The 27,792-nt window shown below is 36.3% G+C and overlaps 2 protein-coding genes across 4 annotated transcripts; one reads left to right on the top strand and one right to left on the bottom strand.

Moving 5' to 3' along the window:
* The first annotated feature begins 361 nt into the window (after positions 1-361).
* Positions 362-14,055, top strand: lxn (latexin). 3 transcript variants are annotated; one of them, XM_059331575.1, is made up of 7 exons: positions 362-783; positions 7,891-8,064; positions 8,144-8,206; positions 9,542-9,716; positions 11,743-11,879; positions 12,906-12,968; positions 13,781-14,055. In XM_059331575.1, exons 1-7 carry the CDS (start codon positions 640-642, stop codon positions 13,892-13,894), a joined length of 870 nt encoding a protein of 289 aa, XP_059187558.1. In that variant the 5' UTR covers positions 362-639; the 3' UTR covers positions 13,895-14,055. The 3 variants fall into 3 exon arrangements, with proteins under 3 accessions (XP_059187558.1, XP_059187557.1, XP_059187559.1); XM_059331574.1 differs by having other exon boundaries at positions 364-783; positions 7,888-8,064; XM_059331576.1 differs by lacking the exon at positions 362-783 and adding an exon at positions 7,564-7,621.
* On the bottom strand, positions 2,883-27,042 carry gfm1 (G elongation factor, mitochondrial 1). Its single transcript, XM_059331572.1, has 18 exons — positions 26,863-27,042; positions 26,571-26,723; positions 25,738-25,870; positions 24,407-24,611; positions 22,943-23,059; positions 22,606-22,756; positions 19,904-20,058; positions 19,088-19,172; positions 18,850-18,987; positions 17,334-17,435; positions 17,181-17,237; positions 16,734-16,871; positions 14,083-14,165; positions 6,449-6,611; positions 6,202-6,346; positions 5,440-5,600; positions 5,296-5,349; positions 2,883-3,363 (listed from the first exon to the last, which is right to left on the bottom strand). The coding sequence occupies exons 1-18, from the start codon at positions 26,935-26,937 to the stop codon at positions 3,232-3,234; spliced, it is 2,247 nt and encodes a 748-aa protein (XP_059187555.1). The 5' UTR covers positions 26,938-27,042; the 3' UTR covers positions 2,883-3,231.
* Between the last annotated feature and the right edge of the window lie 750 nt (positions 27,043-27,792).

Here is a 27,792-nt window from a genome sequence, read left to right as displayed (position 1 = left end):
CAAAATAATTTTCAGTAAACCTTAAGGTGAGATTGTTTTTATCAGTTGTTTCCAAGGACAAGAATGAAGTTTCAATCTCAAGAAACAATAACTTTCAAGAATATCTTGTTGTTAATGACGTGGTGGTGAGACTTTAAGGCTTCTTGACGTTTTCATAGCTCTTATTTTCTAATCTTGAATCTTAAACTGTGTAGATTCTACATTTTAACTACTGCAAATTGCTGGGACATGTTTGATTTGGCTGAGTGAACGTCCTGCTAGGACCAGACAAGGCTGCAACCCATCAAGCTCACATATTAATCCCAGCTGCTGGCTCTAATGGGATAACTGTTCCTAAACTAATCACTTCTTCTCGGGGCTGTTGAAACATTTAGGGGCTGACAGCTTAAGTGAGTTGCATGAGAGCGTATGAAGAACAGAGCCAGATGAAGTCCAGCCTGTTTGTTTAGTTAAGAAGAGGGAAAATAAACAAATTGTGCCAGGATCCAGGAGATCTGGACAGCGTCTCCTCTCTGCTCCCTCCTTCCTCTCTTACATAACTCCTCTCTGACAGGAGGCTCATTTCCCTCCCTGCACTCTTTCACACTAGTGGTTTTCCCCCTTTTTCCTCGAAGCATCTGTGTTTTGCAGCTCTCTATCATGAGTCTGGGGATCGTCCTTGTTATGGTTGTGTTAACTGGGGTAACTGGGAGCCCCAGTGTGACGAGGAGACCTGAGACGGAGACGACGGCTCATCCCAACAGCGTTCCAGAGACCGTGGAGGAACCGGAGACCTTTGGCCAGGTGAGGAGGAGTTAGATCCAAAGGCTCGGGGGTGCAACTGTGTTTCTTTTTGCAGGTTTTTATTCGTTTTGCAGCTAATTAATTCTGTTGCTCATGTTGAAGTTGCTGCACAGATTGCTGCTGCACAAGGAAAATGGTGGTTTCCAAAAATCAATCAATGTTGAGAGTTAAAAGAAAAAGAAACATAGTTTAAAGGGGATTAAGTATTTAAAATATAAGTGGCTGTATTCTGTTAATTTGAATACAACTCAAGGACTCACTCCCTCATTTCAAATCACAACTCAAAACACATCTGTTTATTCCCTCTGATCACAATTACCCTGTCCAATCTATCTTTTGTATTGAATTGTTATTAATTCTGTGTATTTTATTGCTAAATCTTTTCTATCTTTTTTGTAAGGTGTCCTTGAGTGCCAAGAAAGGCGCCTCCAAATAAAATGTATTATTATTACTACAACTTTCAACAAGAGATTGCTTAAAGGTATCACTTTATTATCTGCCAAAAAGGCTATGATTTAATTTTTTTGTTGTTCTCTAGGATTATATTAAAAGTTCCTGCTTTATTTTTATTAAAACTTGTTGAAAGGGTGCAGCGTGAGCCAGAAATAACCATAATGGGGTTTATCTTGGCTTTTTTGTTGACATTCCAAAACAGGGCAGAGTGCTCTCCAAGTGCTCTTCTAGGTTGTTTTCTAGGTTTTACTTTCTCAAAGAAAACAAAACAACAAAGGCATTTCTAATTATTTGTGCACCTGCCACAACTGAAAAAGGAGACACACAGCCTGGACACCGTCAGGAATGTGTTTTTGGTGTTGAAATGAAACCCAGAGAAAGGAGGATAGCAAGACATTTTTGAAGTATTTCAATATAAGCTACTTAATTTGAGGAATGCAGGATGTTATAAATTACATTTTAGTGCATATATTCAGTAATCTGTATTTGAACACGTCTTAAAAGTAACCCTCACAGCACTGGAGACATTATGCTAATTTTCAGGTTCTGCTAGAACGTGTTTACATGCTTTTAATATAAAAATTGTTCTCATAATGTCTGTTTGAATCTGCTTGTATTCACCGTCTCTGACAAGCTCAGTTTTAGTTTCTGTCTTTTAGCCTTTTTCTGCTCTCTGCATCATCATTGCAGCCGGGGAATGACTGTAAAGCCACTTTCTACCTTCATATATTAGTTGTGACATCACAACCTAATGCTGGGCTTACACCAAACGATTTCCCCAGTCCCAGACTAAAAACTGAAAGTCTTTTGTAAATCTAGGAGTTTTACTGGAGTCACAGCGCTTCACAGCGTCATCTCCATCGTTAAGTGTAAGATAGTAATCTGCTCTGTTTCATATCAGTCTTTTCCTAGTCTTGGGTTTGCGATCATATCAAACATGTTTGATATAATCGCAAGTCGCAGTGATGGAACACAATCACCAACCAATAGATGAGCGGTTCCAGACCGGCCAGTAAAACCACTTCGACAGGAAAAAGCTACATCACAATAATGTTAGTAAGCTCAATCCTAAATACAAATATAGAGATGTAATATATTAACGGCCACAAGCGGGATTTTGGGGGCTGTTTCTTAGTAAAGAGAACAGTAGGCAGACCCAGTTAAAATGTAAAAAATAAGTAATAAAAAATTGATGATTAATGTGTGATCAACTAAATGGAAGTTGATAGAGCTGATAATTATTCAATTAAACAAATTATAATTAAATAGGACATAAATGTAGATCATGAATTATTTTCTAAATGTTCCTTTCCTTTATTCTTCCTTATCTATTCTTCTTGTCTATTTTTACTGTAAAATAGTCAACTTTTCATGTCAGAAAAACAGAAACCCTTCTCAGCTTTGTGAGGGGCATTTTGTGGCGTCTTCTCTTCTTTTCTTTTTTTTCCAACACAAACCACTGCACACACAAACATTGCATAGTAGGTAAAAAATGCTAAATAAAATCTAGTTGTAGTCTTGTAAATAGTGCAAGATTGACATTTAACGTGTACATTTTCCTCTGTGGATTGAGCTTTTTGATACTTGAACAGTATTTATATAACACCTAGCCCTGCTTTATAATAAAAAAAAGACATGGGTATCAGTTGTTTCTTTTATAATATGTTACCTTTTAAAAGACGGATATATATCTTTGTTGCAATCATCATTACATCAGAGCCGTTCTGTACATAGTACAAAAGCCAATATAAGCTCAAAACACTGAGCTTTCCTTACCAACAGGGTCAAATGGTGCTAAAATCAAGACAATAAATATGTTTTCCACATGAGGGAGAAACAGAACAGCTACAAAACAAAAGTCAAACGTCAGTTCTTCACAAGTTAAAACCATATTGTCGAGTCACGCTTGATGATGGGCAGAAATGTGTGTAAAGAGGATTAGAGGTCATTTTAAAGTCCAGTCATTCAAAGTTGGGTAGAGATTTTTTTTTTTTTTTAGCCCTTCCACTTGTTCTTCTTTTCAGGCAGCTGTCCTGTCGCCTCCAGGTGTTTGTGGATGAGTTCGTCTTGTGAGGACGGCAGGCAGGGCTGGTACCTGCTGTACTCCATGGTGTACTCGCCTTTTCCCTGATAAAAACAACACATGTTAGATTTTTAAATTATCATAGTTGTCTTAATGTTACTGTAATGCTGTAATTTCCTAGCCTGGCTAACACCAGACTAATGACAAATGAGATCAGTCTGGAAACCAGCCGTTCATTTCTCCGTAGAGGAGGCGTGGTTTACGATCCTCCGGAGCCGTTTATTGGGCGCTTAGAATGTCTATCAAAGCGTCTGTAGGTAGCTCTTAGCCAATCAGATCAGTTATACCAGATGACGTAGTAGAGCAACAGAGATGGATGTTTGTTGTGTGTGTGTCTGTGAGAGAGTGTTGTTTGCTGCTTTGCTTCTCCAGTTCTCGCTTTCTGCAAGATTATTTATTTTTACGCTTTATTCCCCCTCATGTCATTCAGCCACACATCCACTGATTTTATGGTCAATAGACGAGCTGCTGGGGGTCTCTGGGGGCTCCGCTGGCCCCCGGCTCGTAGCCAGATCACCGGCGTTACGGTCGCGGGGCTAGTAGCGGGGCTAGCAGCGGGGCTAGTAGCGGGGCTAGCAGCGGGGCTAGTAGCGAGGCTAGTAGCGAGGCTAGTAGCGGGGCTAGTAGCGAGGCTAGTAGCGGGGCTAGTAGTGGCGCTAGTAGCGGCGCTTGTAGTGGGGCTAGTAGCGGGGCTAGTTGGTAGATTAGACTTTTCCCAAATCCTGTCGGAAGCAAGGCTAAAACATCCTTTTTCGTGGTGAAACAGGAGTGTAAAGTCAAACATTGTTAGCGGGGCTAGTAGCGGGGCTAGTAGCGGGGCTAGTTGGTAGATTAGTAGATTAGACTTTTCCCAAATCCTGTCAGAAGCAAGGCTAAAACATCCTTTTTGGTGGTGAAACAGGAGTGTAAAGTCAAACGTTGTTCTTCTTTTAAAATCAACTTTCGCTCTAAACTATTTAAAACACCGTCTACAGCTAAAGAGAGCTTCGCGTCTGCTGCAGCCATGTTGGATTCGTAAGAAAACTACAAAACTACAAGCTTCCATCTGTCCAGTAGTACGCGTCATCGTCTTGCCGTCCCTCCCCGCTCTGTGACTGGATCCTAAAACAGGGCTAAGAAACCTCTCTGGTTTCCAGACTGCCTGGAGGTTCGAAATGAAATTTGAGCGTGCAAGGCAGTCTGGGTAAACCCAGGCTAGTAATTTCCACCATTCTCCTCTTATTCTGATAGATTTTTGGACTTTATTTGTTCCAAATTTCACCTCAGATAATTCATGGAGGATACAGCAAATTCATGCATTTTTCTGTTCTAGATTTAAAAAAATGTTTTATCTATAGTTTTATTTAAAGCCAATATTCTTCCCAAAAGATACTATAAATTGAACACCAGAGGCAGTAACAGTGCTAGCAAATATGCAAACAAAATGCATCAATAATATTTGGTCTCTGTTAGGGAAACGAATCGCGATTTCCTTTGCATTTTGTGTTGTTTTTATTAGAATGCATGATCTAAACTAGAATGATAGGGAAGCCTGCTTCCACCAATGTGATGAAAAAAAATCCTGTAGAGTCATGAAAGTGAAACTCTCTCAAAATAATTTGTTAGTATATGAAATTATAGAGAAATTATTGAAATGGTGACTTATCTCAAAATAATGAAACTTTCTCAAAATGTTAGCGCCTCAAATTAATCTTATTTTTTTCTTTAATGTGTATCTTTAGTATCATTTGAGAAAGTTTATCATTATTTTAACATAATAAGTCACTATATATTGATGATTGAAATCATTTTGAGGCAGTTTCTCATTTTTTCGCAATACTAAGTTGCTATTTTGAGGTATAAAAGGACATTTTTAAGATGGTTTTTAATTAAAATGACATACAGGAGGTAAGGCTATGTTTTCATCTCATTTTCCTCTTTTACTGGTAGGAATGGGCTTCAATATAAAAGGACTACAACACTGCGGTTGAACTTACTTCAGTACAGGAGCGCAGCTCTGTGGAGTAGCCGAACATGTCGTTGAGTGGAACCTGTCGGGAGAAACGGGCAGAAATTAGTCAAATCCAGATGATGTTGTGATCTAACAGCTTAGATAGAAACCGGCTGTAAACTGGACTCACATCAGCGTAGAGAGTGAAGTACCCCTCCCCCCCGTCCTGTCCCGTGATCACACCGTGGCGGCGGTTTACACCAGAGATGACGGATCCCTGAAACTCTTGAGGAGCTACGATTTCCACAGACATGATGGGCTCCAGGATGATGGCGTTGGCTTTCTCCATCGCTGGGGAGAGAGAATTAAAACCAGCGTTTAGAAGAGAGTTAAAGCCGCCACAGAATTTTTTTTATTTAACCTTTATTTAGTCAAGTCAACGTTTATTTATAGAGCACATTTAAAAACAACCTCAGTTGACCAAAGTGCTGTACAGTTATTAACCCATTGAGGCCTGAAAAATCACTGGGCGATTTTAAAATAAGCCTCTAATTTTCTGGAAATTCTGCAAAAATTCTGGAAAAAAAAGTGTCAACTCTTCTACTAAATAATAGGTTTTTCAGCCTCTGTAGCAGATAGAAATGAAATTCAAAAAGTATTTGAGAGCTTATACAAATACTACAAAACGACGTATCCGCTTTCCAGGCTTCAATGGGTTAAAATAGAATAAATCATACACAAATAGGTATAAATGAAAACAATAAAATACTAAAAACAGTAAAACAATAAAATAAAATAAAATAAAAAAGAATAAAATAGTAATAAAAGCTCAATCCAAAACAGAGTTAGAGATAAAAAAGACAAATAAAAGGGTAAAAAAGTAAAAATTTTAACCATGAAAGTCTTAAAGAATGAGATCAAATGAAGGAAGCCGAGCTAACGTGAGCCTCACCTTGTTTTAGAGCGCCCTCTCCTGCACGGATGAAGGATAACTCGTTGGAGTCCACCATGTGATTGGCTCCATCTTCCAGGACGAAGCGGACCCCGGAGATCTTGTGCCCGCTGAGGGGACCCTTCTCACAGGCGTCCCTGAAGCCCTGCAGCATGAAGACACATGTCTTTAATTTGGGTTCAAGCATCTTATATGACTTCACACTGACGCTGCTGTTCTTTCACTGCAGTAAAGTCAGGAAACAAACCTTTTCAACAGCTGGTACAAACTGCTTTGGGACGTTGGTTCCAACAGTCTGGTCCTCAAACTCCACCTTGGTGCTGAGCTCCAGCTCCAGGGGCTCCAGGACCCCGATGACTTTACCGTACTGCCCAGAGCCGCCACTCTGCTTCTTATGGGTGAAGTCAAACCTGCAGAGACGTGGGACAAAACATCCACATGTTGAAGCAGTGTGACGCAATCTCCAATCCGCTCTGTTTAACCCTTTATCAGGCAAAGAACTATATTTGGTAACTTCAGGGAATATTTCGAGAAAAAAGTTGCAAATTTGCTAGATTAAAGTGGCAAATCTACAAGAAAAAAAGTTGCATATTTAAGTGATTTAAAGTGGCAAATCTACTAGAAAAAAGTCACAGATTTACGAGAAAAAAGTGGGGAAAAAAGCAACTTTTCTCCCAGATTCAACACTTTAATCTCTTAAATTTGCAACTTTTTTCTCTAAATATTACCTGAAGTTACCAAATATAGTTCTTTGTCCCATAAAGGGTTAAGCATATTTTCTTCATTCTAGTGGTATTGAACGCCACACTGCTGTTAAACCTGAAATTATGTCATAAACAGTTTATAGTCTCTGTGAAAACGATGCATCAATCAAATCAAAGTACCAACATCATCAGCTAATACCAAAAATACACTGATAGTTGGCATTACAACTGCAAACAAAGACATTTCTTCTTTTATATAATTACAATTATCACCAAATTAAATTAAAATTAAAGTAAATATTAAAGTATGCATATACTTGTTTATTTCTTAGACATAAAATAATTTTAATTTCAAGTATTACAGGTATTGGTGAACTTTTGTTTTCTCATGATCTTTTTATTGGTATTTAGTGTCAGATACAGTTGGTATCTGCACCATTTTATAAACTCTATATATATATATATATATATATATATATATATATATATTAATTGATAATTTGCTGCAGCCCTCCTGTTATGTAAAGCTGACTGAATAGGAAGGGCAGGAAACGACAGAAAAGAGCTCTGTCTCTTTAAGAAGAGGGCGGTCCTTGCTGAGCTCTGCTGTCAGAGGAAGTGGGAAGTGATATTTCCACTTGCATGAGGAGCAGCGGAGAGAAAGTTTCCACCTGTCAAAGTAACAGGCAGCAAGGAGTTTCAGCTTTCAGTTACAGGCAAGATCCTTTTATCTAATTCCTTTTTCACCCTGAACTGTTTCTGAGACTTCTTCTTTCCTTCCCACTGAGCTGAATGGATGTTCTCCTTGAGTCTGTTTCTTATCTGGAGACAGAAGCTCCACCCTGCTGAGGGTCAAAGTCCTGCAGGAGTCTGAAGCCCCTCCCTGTTTATTAAAGCAGCTTCTGTTCCACTTCACTCATTTCATCATTCCCTCTCTCACTGTCCGTCTGTTTTCTCTCTTTCTACCCTTCTGCAACACCAGCAGGACGTTCTAGTGGACGAGGAGGCTGAAGAGGATGTGATGGCGACCGGAGAGCTGAACCCCAACCACTACCCCGCCCAGAGGGCCGCCAAGGTGGTCCAACACTACCTCAACACCCGCCACGGCTCTCCTTACCGCCTGTTTGGTCTGCACAGCGTGCTCAGAGGGAACGCAGAGGTCAGCTCCACTTTAACTGTTTCTGTCCAGGTTACAGTGAAGTTTGAACTTTCTATTAACGGTTTCTGACTTCTTCTAGGATGTGGCAGACTCTGGGAGAAAGTATCAGCTGGAGATTTCGGTGCAGGAGATTATTGGAAATGTAAGAAATGATCATGATTTTTAATCACACTTGGCTTACACATGGTTAAATTTCTTCAATTTCTTGTTCATTTTAATGCCTGCTACAATTAAAAGGTACATTAGTTAGTAATATAATAACAAAATTAGCTTATAAGAGTTTAATTTCAGAGCTGATATCTAGCCATTTTCCATGGTTTTCTTGATAATAACCAAAATCATTATCAAGAAAACCATGGAAAATGTCTAGATATCAGCTCTTAAGTTAAACTCTTATAAGCTAATTCTGTTGTTCCAAACAAATTTAGCTTCAGTTGTACCAGACATTAAAATGAAAAAAGAAATTGAAGAAAACAAGGGAGGTCCAATAATTTTTTTCCATGACTGTTCATCTGTGCCTTAGATTGGGTTGAATTTTTGTTTTTACAGACTGTTATTCCTGCCCTGATATGAACAAAGTAGCCTGAAAATAAAGAGAGAATTATATATCTGAATACAAATACTGTTCCTAAATCAGATCACTGAAAATCTTTGACTATTCTGCTCTGCAAACTTTACTTTAGGGGACTTTTCCAATTCACTTCTTTAAAAAAAAGGCACAATTTCTGTTTTTCTGGCATTTACCCTCAACATTTTAAGAGTTAATGTCATTTAATTGTCACTGCACTTATGTACAGGTATTTAAAAAAAATCTCAGGGGTATGTCTTAGTCTAAAGTAAATAATCTATAATCTCTGGCTTTAGAGTCAGCAGGTCTGACAGGGTTTAACTAAACAGCAGATAAAAGGAGGCAGTGTGGTGCAACCTTGATTTATTGGTTGCCATGGTAACCCAGGACCACGCCTTAGCTCTGTACACTCGCCACCGCTCCTTTCTTATCAAACCTGCCTTTCTAACATTTTTTTTTTATTATTACTTTATTGCAGGTTATGAAATTACAAATATATGAATATTCAATTCATCCTGCCACATTTATGCATTTTTTACAAGAGGCAATGCCAAAAGAATAAATAAATAAGTAAATAAGATATTCATTTTTAATTGTTTGCTTATTCAATGAATTGTTTCATTAAGGAAAAGAAAGAGAAAAAGAAAAAAAACAATAATAACTTCAATTATAGCTAATAGACTGAAAGATATTGGGCCTGATATAATAGATGATGATCAATGTGGTTTCATACCAGGTAGATTTTTTTCTGATAACATCAGACGTACTTTAAACATAATAGATTATGCACAGAACAGTGATATAAATCTTTTACTTTTAACGTTAGATGCAGAGAAAACCTTTGATCGAGTTTCGTGGCCTTTCTAACATTTGAATCCCTTTTTTTTAAATGTTTTTTCATGCATCCAGACGACAGAGAAATGCTCTGCGGAGGTTTTGTTTCCGAGGGGCGAGCGGCAGGGAGCGCCGCAGGTCCAGGCGTCGTGTGGGGACCTCCTTAAAAACGACACTAAAGCTCAAGAAGAGGCTTTACACAACCAGTACAAGACGAACCAAACCCTGCTGTCGGCTCAGAATCTACCTGGTACGTACGGGGAAACAACCGCTGCATGCTTCTGCTGCTCATTAACACACAAAGTCTCATATTTCACAACATGGACTTTTTGATATTGCAGCGTTCTGGGATTTCTACTCTGTTAGTACTATATGTAGTTTTCCTTTTTAGCAATACTATCACAACATAACTGACGGACATTATGAAACCTGATGATGTCATCTCCTGCACATTAGGGCTGGGCGATATGGCCAAAGTTTTCTATCCTAATACAGCTTAAATTATATCTTGGTATTGATATATATCACAATTTATTATGTTTTCTGGAATCCAAGTAATATTGACTAATTCATCTATTTTAAATAATCGCATAATAAAGCCTATTTTTGTGTGCAACATTGTACTCTTCCTTTAATTAAATACAATTAAATCAAAGTACTGCATATCTTCTATTTTTATTAAGAACTTAAGTGCAAAATTAACAAAAGTTCAAAGTGAAATTATAGAGAATATAATTAAAAATAAAGGCGAAGCCTACATCTTCAAACAGACCTGGACTTTTGAGATAAGAGGGGCGGTAAATGTATTACGAATAAAAAAAGAGGTGCAAAATGCATTTTTTAAGGACAGATGGCTGCCGTTTTGGCTAATAAATTATACACCACTGGTTATAACAAAGAGGTTAGGGTTAAAGAGTATTTTTTTCCTTCTCCATAGATTTTATTTATCTGCAAAACTCAGAGCTTATATGATCATATGGCCCAGCCCTGCTGCACATGACGTACTATATGAAGTATATACAGTTGAAACCAGAAGTTTACATACAATATTTAAAAAGACACATATGCTTTTTTTCTCACTGTCTGACATGAAATCAGACAATCACTTTTCCTGTTTTAGGTCCGTTAGGATTACCAAAATTATTTCTATTTGCTCAATGCCAGAATAATCAGAGAAGGATTTTTTTAGACTATTTTTTATGACTTTCTTCAAAGTCAGAAGTTTACATACACTAATATAACATTATTATGCCTTGAAACAAGTTGGGAAAGCCCAGATGATGCTGTCATGTCTTTGGAAGCTTCTGATCAAGGTTAGAATAGTTTTGGATTTTTCATTAGTTTTAGTTTTAATTTCGTTGTGAATTTTTGTTTTCAAATTCAGTTAGTTTTAGTTAGTTTTAAGAGTGAGTTTTCTAGTTTTAGTTAAGTTTTTATTAGTTTTAGTTTTTTTGTAATGGGCTATGTGTTGGGTGTGTTGGGTTCAAAGTGGTCATAATAAATTTTGCCTTTATTTCCTTTGGTTTATCATCTCAACCCCAATAAGGTTATTAACTTTTTTTTTATTTTGGTTCTAGTGTAAACATCCCAGTCTCAGTAAACATATTCACCATGTGTTGCATGTTCAAATAGAAACACTGAATTGTGAATGAACAAAGTTGACAAAAACAAAAACTAAGGACATTTCCACTATAATTTTAGTTAGTTTTAGTTAGTTTTGTAACCACACAATACAGTTTCAGTTAGTTATCGTTTTTTTAAAAACTCTAGTTTTTATTTTTATTTCAGTTAACAAAAATGTTTTTTCAATTCTAGTTTTCGTTATTTCGTTAGTTTTCGTTAACTATAATAACCTTGGTTCTGACTGGTTCATTGACAACATTAGAGTTAATGAGAGACACACCTGTGGAGGTATTTTAAGGCACACCTGAAACATGCAACGGACCTAAAACAGGAAAAGTGATTGTCTGATTTCATGTCAGACAGTGAGAAAAAAAGCATACATGTCTTTTTATATAGTGTACAGTACAGGCCAAAAGTTTGGACACACCTTCTCATTCAATGCATTTTCTTTATTTTCATGACTATTTACATTGTGATTCATCAAAACTATTAATGAACACATGTGGAATTATGTACTTAACAAAAAAGTGTGAAATAACTGAAAACATGTCTTATATTCTAGTAAGCAAAGGGTGGTTACTTTGAGGAATCTAAAATACAAGACATGTTTTCAGTTATTTCACACTTTCACACAGTGGCGCTCTGACCAACAGACAGCTACGGGCACATCGACCCCGACATGAAGCCTTTCTGGCACCTCGGCCAGGTGGCGTCCAGCTTCGTCATGCTGAGGGAATCCACTGAGAACACGCTGTTCAACATGGCTCAGGTGGCCAACATCACCCAGCTGGTAGGTCTGAGACTCCTCCTCTCACAAGCTGGGTCAAGTATTGTGAGTGTGTTTTTTCCCCCATAAATTTAGAGCTCTTGATTGTCAAATTGGGTGATAAAAATGTAAAGAATCTGCACACTCTGTTTCGATAGAGCAGCTATTCTCAACCTTGGGGTCGGGACCCCAATTGGGGTCGCGAGATGATTTCTGGGGGTCGCCAAATCATTTTGGAAGTCAGCTCTGTCTCCACTGTGTTAAAGTGTTTTTGTCTTTTTGGTCACTTAATGTCTTTTTGTGGGTTTTTTTTGTAATTTTGTGTTATTTTTAGTCATTTTGTGTCTTTTTTGGTCATTTTTTGTCATTTTGTGTCTTTTTTTGGTCATTTTGTGTCTTTTTTTTAGTCTTTTTGTGTCTTTTTTTGGTATTTTTTTCTTTTTTGGGTTATTTTGTTTCTTTTTTTGGTCATTTTGTGTCTTTTTTTGGTCAATTTGTGTCCTTTTTTGTCATTTTGTGTCTTTTTTTGGTCATTTTGTTTCCTTTTTGGTCATTTTGTGTCTTTTTTTAGTCTTTTTGTGTCTTTTTTTGGTAATTTTTTTTCTTTTTGGGGTTATTTTGTTTCTTTTTTTTGTTATTTTTGGTCTTTTTTGGTCAATTTGTGTCTTTTTTGGTCAATTTGTGTCCTTTTTTTGGTCATTTTGTGACTTTTCTGGTCATTTTGTGTCTTTTTTGGTCAATTTGTTTACTTTTTTTGGTCATTTTGTTTCTTCTTTGGGTGATCTGAACAGTGCGTGTGAGATTGTGTTCAGTGAGCGGGGGTCGTGGACAACATGCATGTTAAATTGGGGGTCGCGACTCAAAAAGGTTGAGAACTACTGCTTTAGAGGCACAAGGTTTCACTCATGGACCTTCTTCAGACATACAAAGCAGTTTTTGCATTCATGACCCACCAAATATTCTGCCATGATGAAAAGTTTTCAGCAGATGTGAGGACGAAACATTAGTATTGGGCTCAGTTTCCATAATTTTTATCCTTGTCTGCTGCAGGCGACTGAGAACGACCAGCTGAAGTTTGACTGTCACATACTGCTGCACGAGATGGTTTCCCAGGTAACCACTTATTATTATTATTATTATTATTATTATTATTGTTTGTTTATCTTAGCTTTTCTTGTTCAGACTAATATGCCACAAAAACTCTTATTTTATTATTTTACAGTGATTTAAACAGCTAAGGAAGCAAATATATGCATTTGTTTATATTCTTTTTTTTGTAAATATGCATTATACAAATATATGCATTTGTTTATATTCTTTTTTTTGTAAATATGCATTATACAAATATATGCATTTGTTTATATTCTTTTTTTGTAAATATGTATTATACAAATATGTGCATTTGTTTATATTCTTTTTTTTGTAAATATGTATTATACAAGTATATGCATTTGTTTATATTCTTTTTTTGTAAATATGTATTATACAAATATGTGTTTGGGGAGAAAGAGTGTTAATTGAGTAGTGGAGAGATTTAAATAAGCATATGCTTCATCCTACTCCTTTTCAGACATGTTGGATTCACATTATTCATTTTTCTTATTGTTGTTTTGACTGTTCTCATTGTATTCGTTTGTTTTTTCAGTTTAATTTTTGTGGTACTCATGCTCAAAATAAAAAAGCATAACTTAACTAAATATACACCATTTGTAAAGCTGTTAACAGTAAAGCTTTGCTACATCTTCTGATAAATGAAGTATTGTTTATCAGAATAACCGGTTAATAAAGCAGCTAAAACTTCAGCACCTTTACAGTAAATGAGTCTGGAACCAGTTAACTGATAGTAACACTTCCTCTCGTGCTAAATATGCACAATGTGATAAAGTTTTACAGCCCGATTCATGTGTTCTGTTAATTTTTTGCAGGAAATCATCCACTGGAAGCTGCTGTTCACCTGGTCTCCTGCAGGGGGCGTTACAGTGCTGCAGATGGAGCAGCTGCCTCACCGGTGTGAAAAACCTCCAAACACAAACAACTAACCTGCTGAAATCCATCTCACTGCTTTAACAACATCTTGTATTCAAATATTGGAGCAGAAATGCTGCAAGTAAAGAACCATCATATATAATGATGATGTCCTTACGTTGTGCTACTATTGTTGTACTGTATTTTAGCCAAAATAAAATGTATATACAGACAATTGCCAGAGTTTTCAGTGTGTACTTACTGCACGGGGCTGGTGATCGTCTCTCTGAAAGCTACTTTGGGTTTTCCCATCACACAGGGACAGTTATATTCCCTCTCCATCCTCTGAGACAACAGACAGAAACACAGGTCAGATGCATCAGATTTAAACGGACAGTGATAGAAAACTCGGAAACGCTTTATATTAAGGTCCTTGTAAGTCCTTACAAGATGCTTATTAACATTGTGTGTTTATAAGCTTATATAAGTGTTAATAATGGCAATTGATTTAACAAATGACCAACATCAAAACAATCATACTGAACAGAAAAAGCAGCACTGTGTTGCATTTAATGTGACTAAAAATAATTATACAGAAACTACATTACTCATAAGAATAATCCCTCCTGTCAATAGTGTCAACAATATTTTGATAAATTACTTTATTAGGTACACCTTTAAAGCTTTGCTAGAAATTAGGCATCACATAAAGTAGAGGTAACGCTTTATATGAAGGTCCTTGTAATAACCATTAATTAACAAGTAATAAGGCCCTTGTAAGTCCTTACAAGATGCTTATTAACATTATTGTGTGTTTATAAGCTTATATAAGTGTTAATAATGGCGTTACAAACACCCATGACCCACCCATTATGTCTTTGCCATGCCTTTATTAATCTTATTTTGTTTGCTTATTGATATTAAAATATACTTTATTGCTCATCTATTATAAGTTAACTATAAGTTAACTATGCTTTTTGCAACTACCGGATCTAAAGCGAGAACAATGCCTTATTACTTGTTAATTAATGGTTATTAAGGACCTTATTATAAAGGGTTACCGAAAACTATTTTATAATACTATTTTATGGTATATCCATTTAATGTTCAGTCTGATTTCCTGCACTGCAAACAGTGAAAAATCCTAAATTAATTTCCAGTAGTTCAAGTCAAATAGCCAGAAACCAAGTATTGACTCATATAGATGGACAACATTTCCATATTAAACATACTTTTTAAAATTGGTCTTTTGTAATGTTAAATGTTTTTTGAGACACTGACTTTTAGGTCTTCATTAAATGTAAGCCATAATCATATTTAGAAGAAATTAAATAAATGAAGACATGAAATGTTTCATTATGTGTGTAATGGATCTACATAATGTGTTATTTCCACTTTTTTAAATTGAATTACTGACAAACTTTTCTATGATATTCTAATTTATTGAGAAGCACCTGTATACACTTGCTTTTTTCTGTTAAGATAGCTTTGTTTTTCTGCATCCCTCAACCATAAAAAAAAAATAATGTAAAATATTTTCTCTAAATCCCATCTGGGTTCTGTGAGACTCAATTTAGTTTTTTGCATGTAACATTTTCTTGTTCTGTTGGCGTTTTGCCTATTTTAAGTAATATTTTCACCAATTTGAGTGCTGTTTTCCTTTGAGGGCTGACTTTTTGCATATTTTATCAGATTTTAAGATTGCCGGTGGCTCCACATCCTGATTTATTTAAAGAAATCTTAAGTGAAAATCACTTTGTGCACTGGCAGCCAAAGTGCTTATTTAAAACACATGCTCATGTCTCTTTGCTTGAATTTGATCGGCTTTTTTGCAGCGTTCGGTCCAGAGATCTCACTCCATAAACTCTGGAGCTCAGCAGCATTTGGCTTGTAGTGCAGTGATCTTTGATAATATGTTCTGTTATAATATATATACACTACTGGTCAAAAGTTTTAGAACACCAACTTTTCCTGAATTTAAATGAAAATTATGCAGTTTAATGTCTCAGTGTACTCTGAAATTAATGCATATTTGCAACATTTAAAAAGTTTTATTGAGCATGATAGTGTTTTGAAAGTAAAAAAAAGATTCAAAATCATATTTTATGTTGGACTAAATGACTAAAAAAAGACACAAAATGACAAAAAAAAGACACAAAATGACTAAAAAAAAGACACCAAAAGACACAAAATGACTAAAAAAAAGACACCAAAAGACACAAAATGACTAAAAAAAGACACAAAATGACCAAAAAAAAGACACAAAATGACCAAAAAAAAGACACAAAATGACAAAAAAAAGACACCAAAAGACACAAAATGACTAAAAAAAAGACACCAAAAGACACAAAATGACTAAAAAAAAGACACCAAAAGACACAAAATGACTAAAAAAAAGACACCAAAAGACACAAAATGACTAAAAAAAGACACAAAATGACAAAAAAAAGACACAAAATGACAAAAAAAAAGACACAAAATGACAAAAAAAGACACAAAATGACAAAAAAAAAAGACACCAAAAGACACAAAATGACTAAAAAAAGACACAAAATGACTAAAAAGACACAAAATGACTTACAAAGACATGAAAAGAATTAAAAAATGGACAAAATAGCCCAAGACTCCATAGAGTTAAGTTGTTAACCCATTTCTTGTTCCCTGAAAAAGGCCTACTTGTATAATTCTGAAATGTACATTATCTTTCAGTTTTGGTTAAGCTTACCTTTTTTTATTTACCTCTGGCAGTTCACCACTTACCTTTGGACCCTTTCAAGCTGTTCATTTGACTTGAACTGCTTGAATTTCAATAAAAAACTGGAAAAATTGAGGTGTTCTAAAACTTTTGACCGGTAGTGTATATATATTTACTGCAGGATGTCTTGAACTCAGCTGCTCTGACTGAATGAATACCTGCGAGTAGATTTCCAGATGCAGCTCTCCCATTCCTGAGATGATGGTTTCTTTGCTCTCTGTGTCAAAATGCACCCGGAAGGTGGGATCTTCTCTGGTGAAACGGTTTATACCTTTGGAGAATTTATCCAGGTCATTCTGGTTGGAATCAGGATAACAAGAGGAGAGAAAAGTTGAGTAGATAGATTATTATATATTGATTTTTACAGAAAATTATTCTTAATACTCTTTATTTAGTAAGTGATGAGAAAAAAAGTAGCAAACAACTTTATTATAGTGTCAGTTTATCCCTCCCATCCCACAATCCCAACATCTGATAAATAAATAAATATAAGAGAAGTAAAACACTTAAATCAGAAATGTATGTGAGTAACGGCTTGAAAAAATACATAAAAGTAAAAATAAAATTGCATGAAAATAAAAATGAGTAAATTCAAGTATTTTTACCTTGTTGGTTGGCTTTATTGCCATGGAAATGACTGGTTCTGGGACATGAATAGACTCCTGTGGGAGGAAATGATGAACAAATGAGCACAAGATTCTCCTCATATTTTGGAGTAAAGAAGGAAAAGATTAATCATTTTTTAAACAGTGACTCACCATGGAGAGATTAGCGCTGGCCTTGGATGAAAAAGTGTCTCCGCTGGCACAGTCGATCCCAAACAGAGCACAAATATCTCCTGCATAAACCTCGTCCACATCCTGGAAACAGCATGGAAGGAAAGGAAAGGAAGGAAAGATAAATAAGAGGACAAGAGATTCATTTTCAGGACTGGGTTGATTAAAAAAAAAAAAAAAAAACCTTATCTTTACCGTCTTAAACCATAAGAACCCAGACCCAGTTATCCATAAAGGAAAGTTATGGGGGATATATCACAGACCAAGTTTTTTTGGTCATTCTGTGTCTTTTTTAAGTCATTTAGTGTTTTTTCAGTCATTTTGTGTCTTTTTGGTCATTTTGTGTCTCTTATTTTAGTAATTTTGTGTCTTTTTTGTGTCTTTTTTAAGTAATTTAGTTATTTTCTGTCATTTTGTGTCCTTTTTTTTAGTGATTTGTGTCTTTTCTGGTCATTCTGTGTCTTTTTTTAGTAATTTTGTGTTTTTTCAGTCATTTTGTGTCTTTTTTGGTCATTTTGTGTCTCTTTTTTTAGTAATTTTGTGTCTTTTTTAAGTAATTTAGTGTTTTTTCAGTCATTTTGTGTCTTTTTTGGTCATTTTGTGTCTCTTATTTTAGTAATTTTGTGTCTTTTTTAAGTAATTTAGTTTTTTTCTGTCATTTTGTGTCTTTTTTGGTCATTTTGTGTCTCTTATTTTAGTAATTTTGTGTCTTTTTTTGTGTCTTTTTAAAGTAATATAGTTTTTTTCAGTCATTTTGTGTCTTTTTTGGTCATTTTGTGTCTCTTATTTTAGTAATTTTGTGTCTTTTTTGTGTCTTTTTTAAGTAATTTAGTTTTTTTCTGTCATTTTGTGTCCTTTTTTTTAGTGATTTGTGTTTTTTCAGTCATTTTGTGTCTTTTTTGGTCATTTTGTGTCTCTTTTTTTAGTAATTTTGTGTCTTTTTTAAGTAATTTAGTGTTTTTTCAATCATTTTGTTTCTTTTGGTCATTTTGTGTCTCTTATTTTAGTAATTTTGTGTCTTTTTTGTGTCTTTTTAAAGTAATTTAGTTTTTTTCAGTCATTTTGTGTCTTTTTTAAGTAATTTAGTTTTTTTCTGTCATTTTGTGTCCTTTTTTGTGTGTGATTTGTGTCTTTTCTGGTCATTTTGTGTCTTTTTTTAAGTAATTTAGATTTTTTGGTCATTTTGATACTGCCTCCAGCGGCCCCCAGGTAATTTGAGTTTGAGACCCCTGTTCTAGAATATTTAAAGTGTTTGTTACATGGGTGTCACCGTGGTAAACATAGGAGTGAATATTAAACAGTTTCACGTCTTGTTTTGATGCAAGACGGGTGGAAACATGTTACTCTTGTCAGAGGGGATGTGGTTGTTATCTACATGCTTGACTGGTGCCAAAAGAGGAACCCAACCATTTTTGACCAGTCATGTTCTTCTGCTTCTCAAACTGCAAACCACAGATGGAAAACTGTGACCTGCTGACGCACAGCAGCTCCTCCTCACCTCCATCTGGTCAGCGTGGAGACGCACAAGCCTCTGAACTCTGACTCTCTTGCTGGTGCGAGTGTTGTAAATGGACTCCCCCTTCTTCAGACAGCCCTGGTACACCCGCACATACGTCAGCTGGCCAAACCTCCCCGCCTGTTAATGAGAAACACCACAGGAAGTGACGAAGCATGACATATTCAGACCTTCCTGTTAAGCAAAACTGCACAAATTAAGATAAAGAAAAGTGTCTCACCTCCAGTTTGAAGGCCAGACCAACAAACGGGTGTGTAGAGTCTCTGGTGGGGTCCATTTGGATCTTTGACGCTTCCCTGGCATCTCTAACACAGAGACAAACACGCTGACATTAGTGCACAGTCTCATTAAAACATTATAATTAATAAAAACATATGTAGACGCTGGTTTATACCAAGGTTATAATAGTTTTGGATTTTTCATTAGTTTTAGTTTTAATTTCGTTGTGAATTTTTGTTTTCAAATTCAGTTAGTTTTAGTTCGTTTTTAGAGTGAGTTTGCTAGTTTTGGTTTAGTTTTTATTTTTTGAAAATGCTTAGTTTTTATTAGTTTTAGTGTTAGTTTTAGTTTTTTTGTAATGGGCTATATGTTGGGTGCCAGATTCAAATAGATCATAATAAATTTTGCCTTTATTTCCTTTGGTTTATCCATCTCAGCCCCAATAAGGTTATTAACTCTTACAGTTCTGGGTGTTTTGTATTTTGGTTCTAGTGTAAACATCCCAGTCTCAGTAAACATATTCACCATGTGTTGCATGTTCAAATAGAAACACTGAATTATGAATGAAAAAAGTTGACAAAAACGAAAACTAAGGACATTTTCACTATAATTTTAGTTAGTTTTAGTTCATTTTGTAACCACACAATACAGTTTCAGTTAGTTATCGTTTTTTTAAAAACTCTCATTTTTATTTTTATTTCAGTTAACAAAAATGTTTTTTCAATTCTAGTTTTCGTTATTTTGTTAGTTTTCGTTAACTATAATAAGCTTGGTGACTACGTCCATTATTTATATCCAGTCTATGGTTTATACTCACTCGTCATTGTGGATAGCAAAGTTTTTGACTTCGGTGGGGTTGGGCAGGTAATCCAGGACGGCGTCCAGAAGAGGCTGGACGCCCTTGTTCTTCAACGCCGTGCCCACTAACACCGGGGAGAAGAGACGCTGCACCGTGGCCCTGCGGATCGCCGCCTGGAACACATGAAGAGACAAGAGACTCAAACTGAGTTATGTCCACATTTAAAGGTGCAATTTGAGGAATTTGTATCAATTGCCAATTTTTCAACCTGGTCTCACAGAAATCCGTGAAATAGCCACGGAATCACTCAAATTTCCGTGAAACTGACACGGATTTCGCTACAATGCAAGTTAATGACAGTCATATCCCGTGGCTATTCCATGGATATTTGTTCCTATTGGTTTGTTCCAAGTCACGTGACTTTCAAGGTCCCGGCGGTCAGAACAAAAAACATGGCGGACAGTTCTCTCATTTTTTGTGAAAAATCAATATTTTGACTTAGTTTCTGCATAAAAATGGATTTTGATCACATTTCTAGCGAGAAATATATGTTTTATTTTCTAAATATTCACTCAGTGAATGTAAATAATCACTTTGTATGTTGGAATAGCCACGGGATATGACTGTCATTAACTTGCATTGTAGCGAAATCCGTGTCAGTTTCACGGAAATTTAAGTGATTCCGTGGCTATTCCACGGATTTTGAGTTAAGCAAATCCGTGGCTATTTCACGGATTTCTGTGAGACCATGTTGCAATTTTTTGACTTTTTTGTGCATTGGTATTTTAGCTGTACAAACAGTAAACATTACTGCATACAAACTTCACAAATTACTACAAAAACAGTTTATAATATACATGCACAGACACATAAAACAGCAAATGCAAGCACAGAAGATGTTAATCATGAATATTAACGACGATATGAGATTATTGGCACCTCCTGTTAGGAAAAAGCTACTTATTGTGGCGTTGAGAGTTTAGAGGGTTTTTATTGCCTCACCTGCAGTCTGATTCTGCTTTTCCAGTGAAAAGTGTTGTGTAACATCTTTGCTCAACATTTAAGTGGGAGGTTGTGTGTGTTTCCAGTTCAATAGAACCTAATCAGTGTGTTGAAGAGTTATGAGCTTCACACAGCTGAAGTGAGTCATCTTAGTCCAAGGTATGTTTTGTTTTTCATTGAGTTTCAATGAAAACATGATTTCATGTTTCCAAGGAAGACTCAAAGGTCAAAATCAGGATCCTTATTTTATTAACATGGCCAGATTCACCACTTTGGTTCAGACTAAAATAGTTCAGGAAAGAGTGGATGTAATGCCAGTTTACTTTTCCTCTAGCGCCACCATGACCTCCATATTTGTAGTTCAGATCTCTACAACTACTGGAGGGATTGCCCTTCAGTACACAGACTCATGTCGCTCTTTGAGGACAAACTGAAATCACTCTGGTGATCCCTTAGTTTTCATCTAGCACCATCATCCTGTTTACATTTTTCTTTGTTATATTGCTTGGTTTCTTTTGATTATTTTTTTTATTGTTAGCATGCTAACTCACATAACTCAGATGGTAAACATGGTCAACATTATGCATGCTAAATATCAGCCAGTTATCATAAACAAGTCTTAAATTCTATCAGTCATCAGTCTTGTGATCGGTTTGCTCACTCATAAGGTTACACATGTAACATTTACATGCTTGTTCCTGCTCCAAACACAGCCAGACCAACATTTACTCTGAAAGGTTACAAAGTCTTGAGGTGGTAAATAGATTTCCCTAAATATTGATCACTGCTCTCATTCACACATGACATTATTATTATTATTATATATACTGTTGCTGACATTACTATTATTATTACTATATACTGTAATATGCTACTATTATTATTATTACTATTACTATTATTGTATATTTATATATTATATATCATATTATTTTATTTATAGTTATTTTATTTATTTTATATTGTTACATATTATATTATATATTATATACTGTACTATTATTATTATATACTGTCTAGTCACTATAGCATTGTTGCCATCATATCATCAGTATAATTATCATCATCTTGCCAACCTACCAACTTTTTTTTTTAACTTCTTAAGTGTCCTTGTTCTATTCTGTGTTTTTTTCTATTGTTGTTTTTATTTATGTTACCTCAGTATTTTATTCTATTGTATTTTATTGTACTTGAATACCGGACTGCTGTGACAACCGAATTTCCCTTCGGGGATGAATAAAGTATATCGAATAAATAAATAAAAAACCAGGGACTACAGATGAAATTTAGCTTGTAGCTAATTCTGGTACGGCTGAGAGCCATGCACTGTCCCTGTTAAATAAACGAATAAATAAGTAATCTATCTATCTATCTATCTATCTATCTATCTATCTATCTATGACCACATGCAGGAAATGTTTCTGAACATTTCAGGGATTGACAACATGCAGGACAGGGCTTATTGTGAGCATGTTGACATGCTAATATAACGTCATATAGTGTTAGGCTCAGACACAGATGTAGAGCCTTTAGTCTTGATTAATTGTCAAGAAATTATTTGAAAAATGATTTAAAACCAACGATGAATGGACTTTGAGATTGACTAATACTAATCTGTGTTTAGTACAGAGAGAGATTAATGGTTCCATGTTTCCTTGTTATAGTTTTCTGAAATCACTCAGATTTCACACATTCTCTCTTTAAAGACACAAACAAACCTTCAGCTCGGCGTTGGTTGGAATCTTTTCCTCTAAGAACATTTCTCCCAAGATCTCGTCAGCGTTGGCCACACACTCCACCAGCTCCTGTCTCCGGTCGGCTGCTTCTGCACGGAAATCTGCCGGGATCTCATCGTAACGGAGAGACTGACTGCAGGGAGGAACAAACAGGAACAGAACCCAGGAGATAGAAGATTTATCTGCCGATTTTTAATTATTTTTAATTCCATCAGTCTCCTATCTGCTAAAATAACAGTACAGACAGGAATAACAAATTCACACGGTAACAGAAACAGGATTTCTTCATGGTGAAGCAACCACATGAGTTAGTTCTCACCCAAAAGGTCCTTCGAAATACATGCTGCGCTCCTCGACGAGGTCGATGATGCCACGCATGTTCCCCTCCAGGCCGATGGGGATGCTGATGAAGGCTGCGTTGTGGTTCAGTTTGGTTCTGAGGAAGGCAAAGAAAAAGTCTAAAATGAGAACAAAAATACCGGAAGGCAAACCACAGCTGATTACAACATTGTTGAAACATTGCATGAGTCAAGGAGGGATGTGAAGCTCCAGCTCGTTACTGTGTGTGCAACATATAAAACACAGCTGCATCACCCCGAGCACTACTGTTATACTGTGGATTTCTTCTTCTTCCTCTTCCGGACGCAATTTCGTCCCGCTACTAGTCCTACAACTTGAAGAGTTGCAGGACAAATTATATATCAAAACGTGCGGTTTGATCGGGATCGGTGTGCTATTACTTTTCTCTACAGAATACGAATTTTTCGCAACGTAAGCCAAAATTTTGCATTGAAGTGAATGAGACGGCTGAAAAAAAATGAGCGAAAAAGAACAATAATTGGAGATTTTTAAACGTCTACTTCTCCGGCATAATTTCACCTAGAGACTCCATTTCAACTTTAAACAGTAGACACAAGTCTTGTGTATCGGTGTATTAATCCAAGTTTTGATAGGTCATATAGTTTTTTATCAATCCCTGTTCAATGACCATGATCATTTTTGGAGAAATTCTGAGATTATAATGGGTGTGTATTGCACGGAATGTTCGTGTCACAGTGTGTGACATCATCACCAGAGTGTAGAGGGAGAGAAAAAACTGTCAAAAAATAAATTTTAAAACTGCGCTCCAGGCCTCAAATTCCACTCTACAGAAATAATTTATACATAGAAACGTAAGAAAATTTGTCTTCTCCCTCACAATCCTCTGGTAAAGCTGTCAGAGTTATAGTTTGGGTGTAGGACGCACAGATGATCCACCAACACCACCAACAGCCTCATTGGCTCCCATATTAAAAACACAGGAAGATTTTGGAAAAAAGGAAGATGGAACAGTTTTTTTAGATCGCTCTAACAAAGCTATTTTTTAATTTTTCTTAAAAAAAACATATGTAGACGTTCAGGAAGAACTCGGGACGCTCAAAGTGAAGTCGGATCAATGAAAGGTATTATGGTTTTGCAAAAAATGCACATTGTGAGGTTAAAGGGCATAGTTTGAAATCTCTGAAGAATCTCATCACAGTGTACACACACCGGCAGTAGCCCCCGTGGCCCTTTCAAAATTTCCCCAGAGGAAATTTTCTAGTTGCAGTTACTGTACAAACGACTACCATTTTTCTCCAAAAAGACACACATTTGAGATTAGATGTTTTGTCACATAACAAAGGATGCCTTGAATGTCATGAAAATGATAATAACTGTTTTATGACCAAAAATGCAGTTACTGCCTTTTTGCTTTGCAGGGCAGTATAGTGTGTGTGTGTGTGTGTGTGTGTGTGCAGCGTACCTCATCTGCTGCAGGGCTCTGCTGGGGTTGGAGCCCATGCGGTCCAGCTTGTTGATGAAGGTGAGGAAGGGGACGTTGTAGCGTTTCATCTGTCTGTTGACAGTCATGGTCTGACACTGGACCCCCCCCACCGCACACAGGACCAGCACCGCCCCGTCCAGCACACGCAGCGCTCGCTCCACCTCGATGGTAAAGTCCACATGACCTGGACAAACAAACAGGGACGGGACGTTTAGACCAGCTGTTCTCAACCTTGGGGTCGGGACCTCAATTGGGGTCACGAGATGATTTCTGGGGGTCGCCAAATCATTTTGGAAGTCAGCGTGTGTAAATGTGTTTTAGTCGTTTTGGTCATTTTGTGTCTTTTTTTGGTCATTTTGTGTCTTTTTTTGATCATTTTGTAGTCAATTTGTGTCTTTTTTGGTCATTTTGTGTCTTTTTTGGTCATTTTGTGTCTTTTTTTGATCATTTTGTAGTCAATTTGTGTCTTTTTTGGTCATTTTGTGTCTTTTTTGGTCATTTTATTTCTTTTTTTGGTCATTTTGTGTCTTTTTTTGGTCATTTTGTTTCTTTTTTTGGTCATTTTGTGTCTTTTTTTGATAATTTTGTTGTCAATTTGTGTCTTTTTTGGTCATTTTGTTTCCTTTTTTGGTCATTTTGTTTCTTTTTTGGGTGATCTGAACTGTGCGTGTGAGATTCTGTTCAGTGAGCGGGGGTTACGGACAACATGCATGTTAAAACTACTGGTTTAGAGAATAAATACTGGAAACACTGAAAAAAGGATACTTCATTCATCATGTTGGACACTTGAACACTTGGACTGATACAATGATATGATATGACACAGTCCAGATAGAAGTTGATTCACAGTAAAATTTTCTCACTTAAACAGCCATATAATAATCTGTCCAGGCAAGCACAGATACCAACTGTAACTACTTATATCTACATCTGTTTTTTATATTTACTGCAGCATTTTAAGATGTTTTGTGGGGATGTTTTCAGATATTATCTAAGAGAGATGGGATCAAAGAAGGGACATGATAGTCAGTGATTAAACTTAAGGAATTTATGCATTCAAGTGTAGTTGCACAGGCATTACATTTTAGAAATGTGAATGACATATTAGGGACTAAAGTGAGGAAACTCGGCCTCTGCTGTTTGATTTTGACCCTTCATTTTTTTTAAACTGTCCCCTGCAAGCTACCAAACTTCATTTTGCTTCTTTGGCTATTTAAAAAAGGATTGCATTATAACTGACCACAAACATGTGCATGTTATGTGCAAAAATGTATCCCCAGGAGCTCCAGATCATGTCCCACTTTAACTACCTGGTGTGTCAATGATGTTGATGTTGTGGTTCTTCCACTCGGTGTATGTGGCAGCTGACTGGATGGTGATGCCTCTCTGTCTCTCCAGCTCCATAGAGTCCATAGTGGCTCCAACTCCGTCCTTCCCCTTCACCTGAACACCGCAGAGGGACAGAAAACAGATCAGCACCCTCTCCATCACACAGTAGAAAGACAGCGGAGCAGCTTCTCTCACAGGCTGCTCCAGCTCCGCTGTCATAGGGACAGATATAAAAAATCTTTCCTTCCACATGCCATCACACTGTATAATAACAAATACTAACCTGGTTCATTACATACTGTCTATGCACTTTATGTGTTTTTATGCACACTGTTCATTGCACCTTATTTGTTTCATAGCACCAACATTTTTTTTTTATACTGTATATTCATATTTATTCTGCACTGGAATTCTATTCTACTCCTTAATACATACTCCTTCTTTAGACACTTTATTTTTTATTGTATTTTATTGTATTTCTATATTTTATTGCTTGAAGTACGTTTTGTGTTTTGTTTAAGTATTTTTCTACTTCTTTCTATTTTTGTACTGTGCAACTGGAGGACTGCTCCAAACAAAATTTCGTTGTCTTGTACAATGACAATAAAGTTCTATTCTATTCTACACCCAGGTTGTTCTTTTTATTTAATTGTGTTGTTATTGTCTCTGTGTGTAATGCTGCTGCTACACTGTAATTTCCCAGCTTGGGATAAATAAAGTCTATCTCTCTATCTCTTTATCTATCTATCTATATTAATGCAAATTGTACACATGCAAAGTTGCCAGTGTAAACCTCTCCAGCAGCACATCTCACCTCGTGAATCTCTGCTATCCTGCCGGTGTAGTAGAGGACCCGCTCGGTCAGGGTGGTCTTCCCCGAGTCGATGTGAGCTGAGATCCCGATGTTCCGGATCCTCTCGTTGGGGAAGATCCCGGAGGAGCATGTCCGACAGCTGTTGATGAGCACCTGAGGAGATAAAACAGCACGAGATCAATATCCAACCCCCCACTTTGTGTCTGTTTACCGATTGTGAAACGCAGAGGGTCTGCTGGCGGAGCTGCATGAGGAGGCTCCATGTCAAATGGGTTTTAATGTCTAAAGTTACCTTTTTCAGAGTGACGCTTCCTGGAGCCAGAAGATGCGTTTTGGTCAAAGACAAACCCGCTTTTAGTACTCTCATTTCGGCTACTGTTTGGTCGGACTCAGGGTGGTCCTAGTCCTCCTTTTACACAACCACCGACTCACAACCCGGTGAATGTCACGCCGGGGACCTGTGGAGGAGAAACGTCACTTCCGCTACTACGGAAACTCAGATGTGCCAAACAAGGCAAACGCGTTTGTAGAATATAAGCCATGCCACTATTTAAAATAAATACACATGCATGATTTAAAAAAAAATGTTTACGTTTATTACGGGTGTTACAGGATATTCAAGTAAAACACAAAATAGTACAATAACCCAGAAAACTCAAATGGACGAAAGGACACATGATGCTTTCAAGTACAGTCAGAATACTACGCAGATTGAATAATAACGTGAAAAACGTAATTTTCTATTCACTAAGTGTACAAAAGAACATGCATAAGAGCAGGCACAATGGGTGTAATTAGATTTATTCAATCCAAAATATTTTTGTGATAAAACAAACGACAGATTTCTTCTTGTAGCCCACAGAAAGTGCAATATTACTTCATATTAATTCATTAATCTATCTACTGTATTCTTTGCTGGGTATATTTCATGCAACATTTTAAAGGAATTATATATTTTTGGAAGGAGATCCCTTTTGATTTTAAACTTTATTAAAGCAACATGATGTAACAAAACAATACACCAACAAAACGCTATCAGGGGGTTTCAACAATACAGAGGCAAGCTTTCATACAAAAACATTGTAAAGTGTATATAAATTCAAAGTTTTTATAGCTTTCATGTTGGCAGATTTCTTAATAGACTTAATATATTGTTTGGTTTCATTTTCAAAGACAAGAAAGAGAGGTTTTTGATTAATGTAACGACATTTATGAATATGCC

This window comes from Centropristis striata, chromosome 4, assembly GCF_030273125.1.
Source record: "Centropristis striata isolate RG_2023a ecotype Rhode Island chromosome 4, C.striata_1.0, whole genome shotgun sequence".
NCBI classification, from domain to species: Eukaryota; Metazoa; Chordata; class Actinopteri; order Perciformes; family Serranidae; genus Centropristis; species Centropristis striata.
This window is presented reverse-complemented; position numbering and strand designations above follow the sequence as displayed.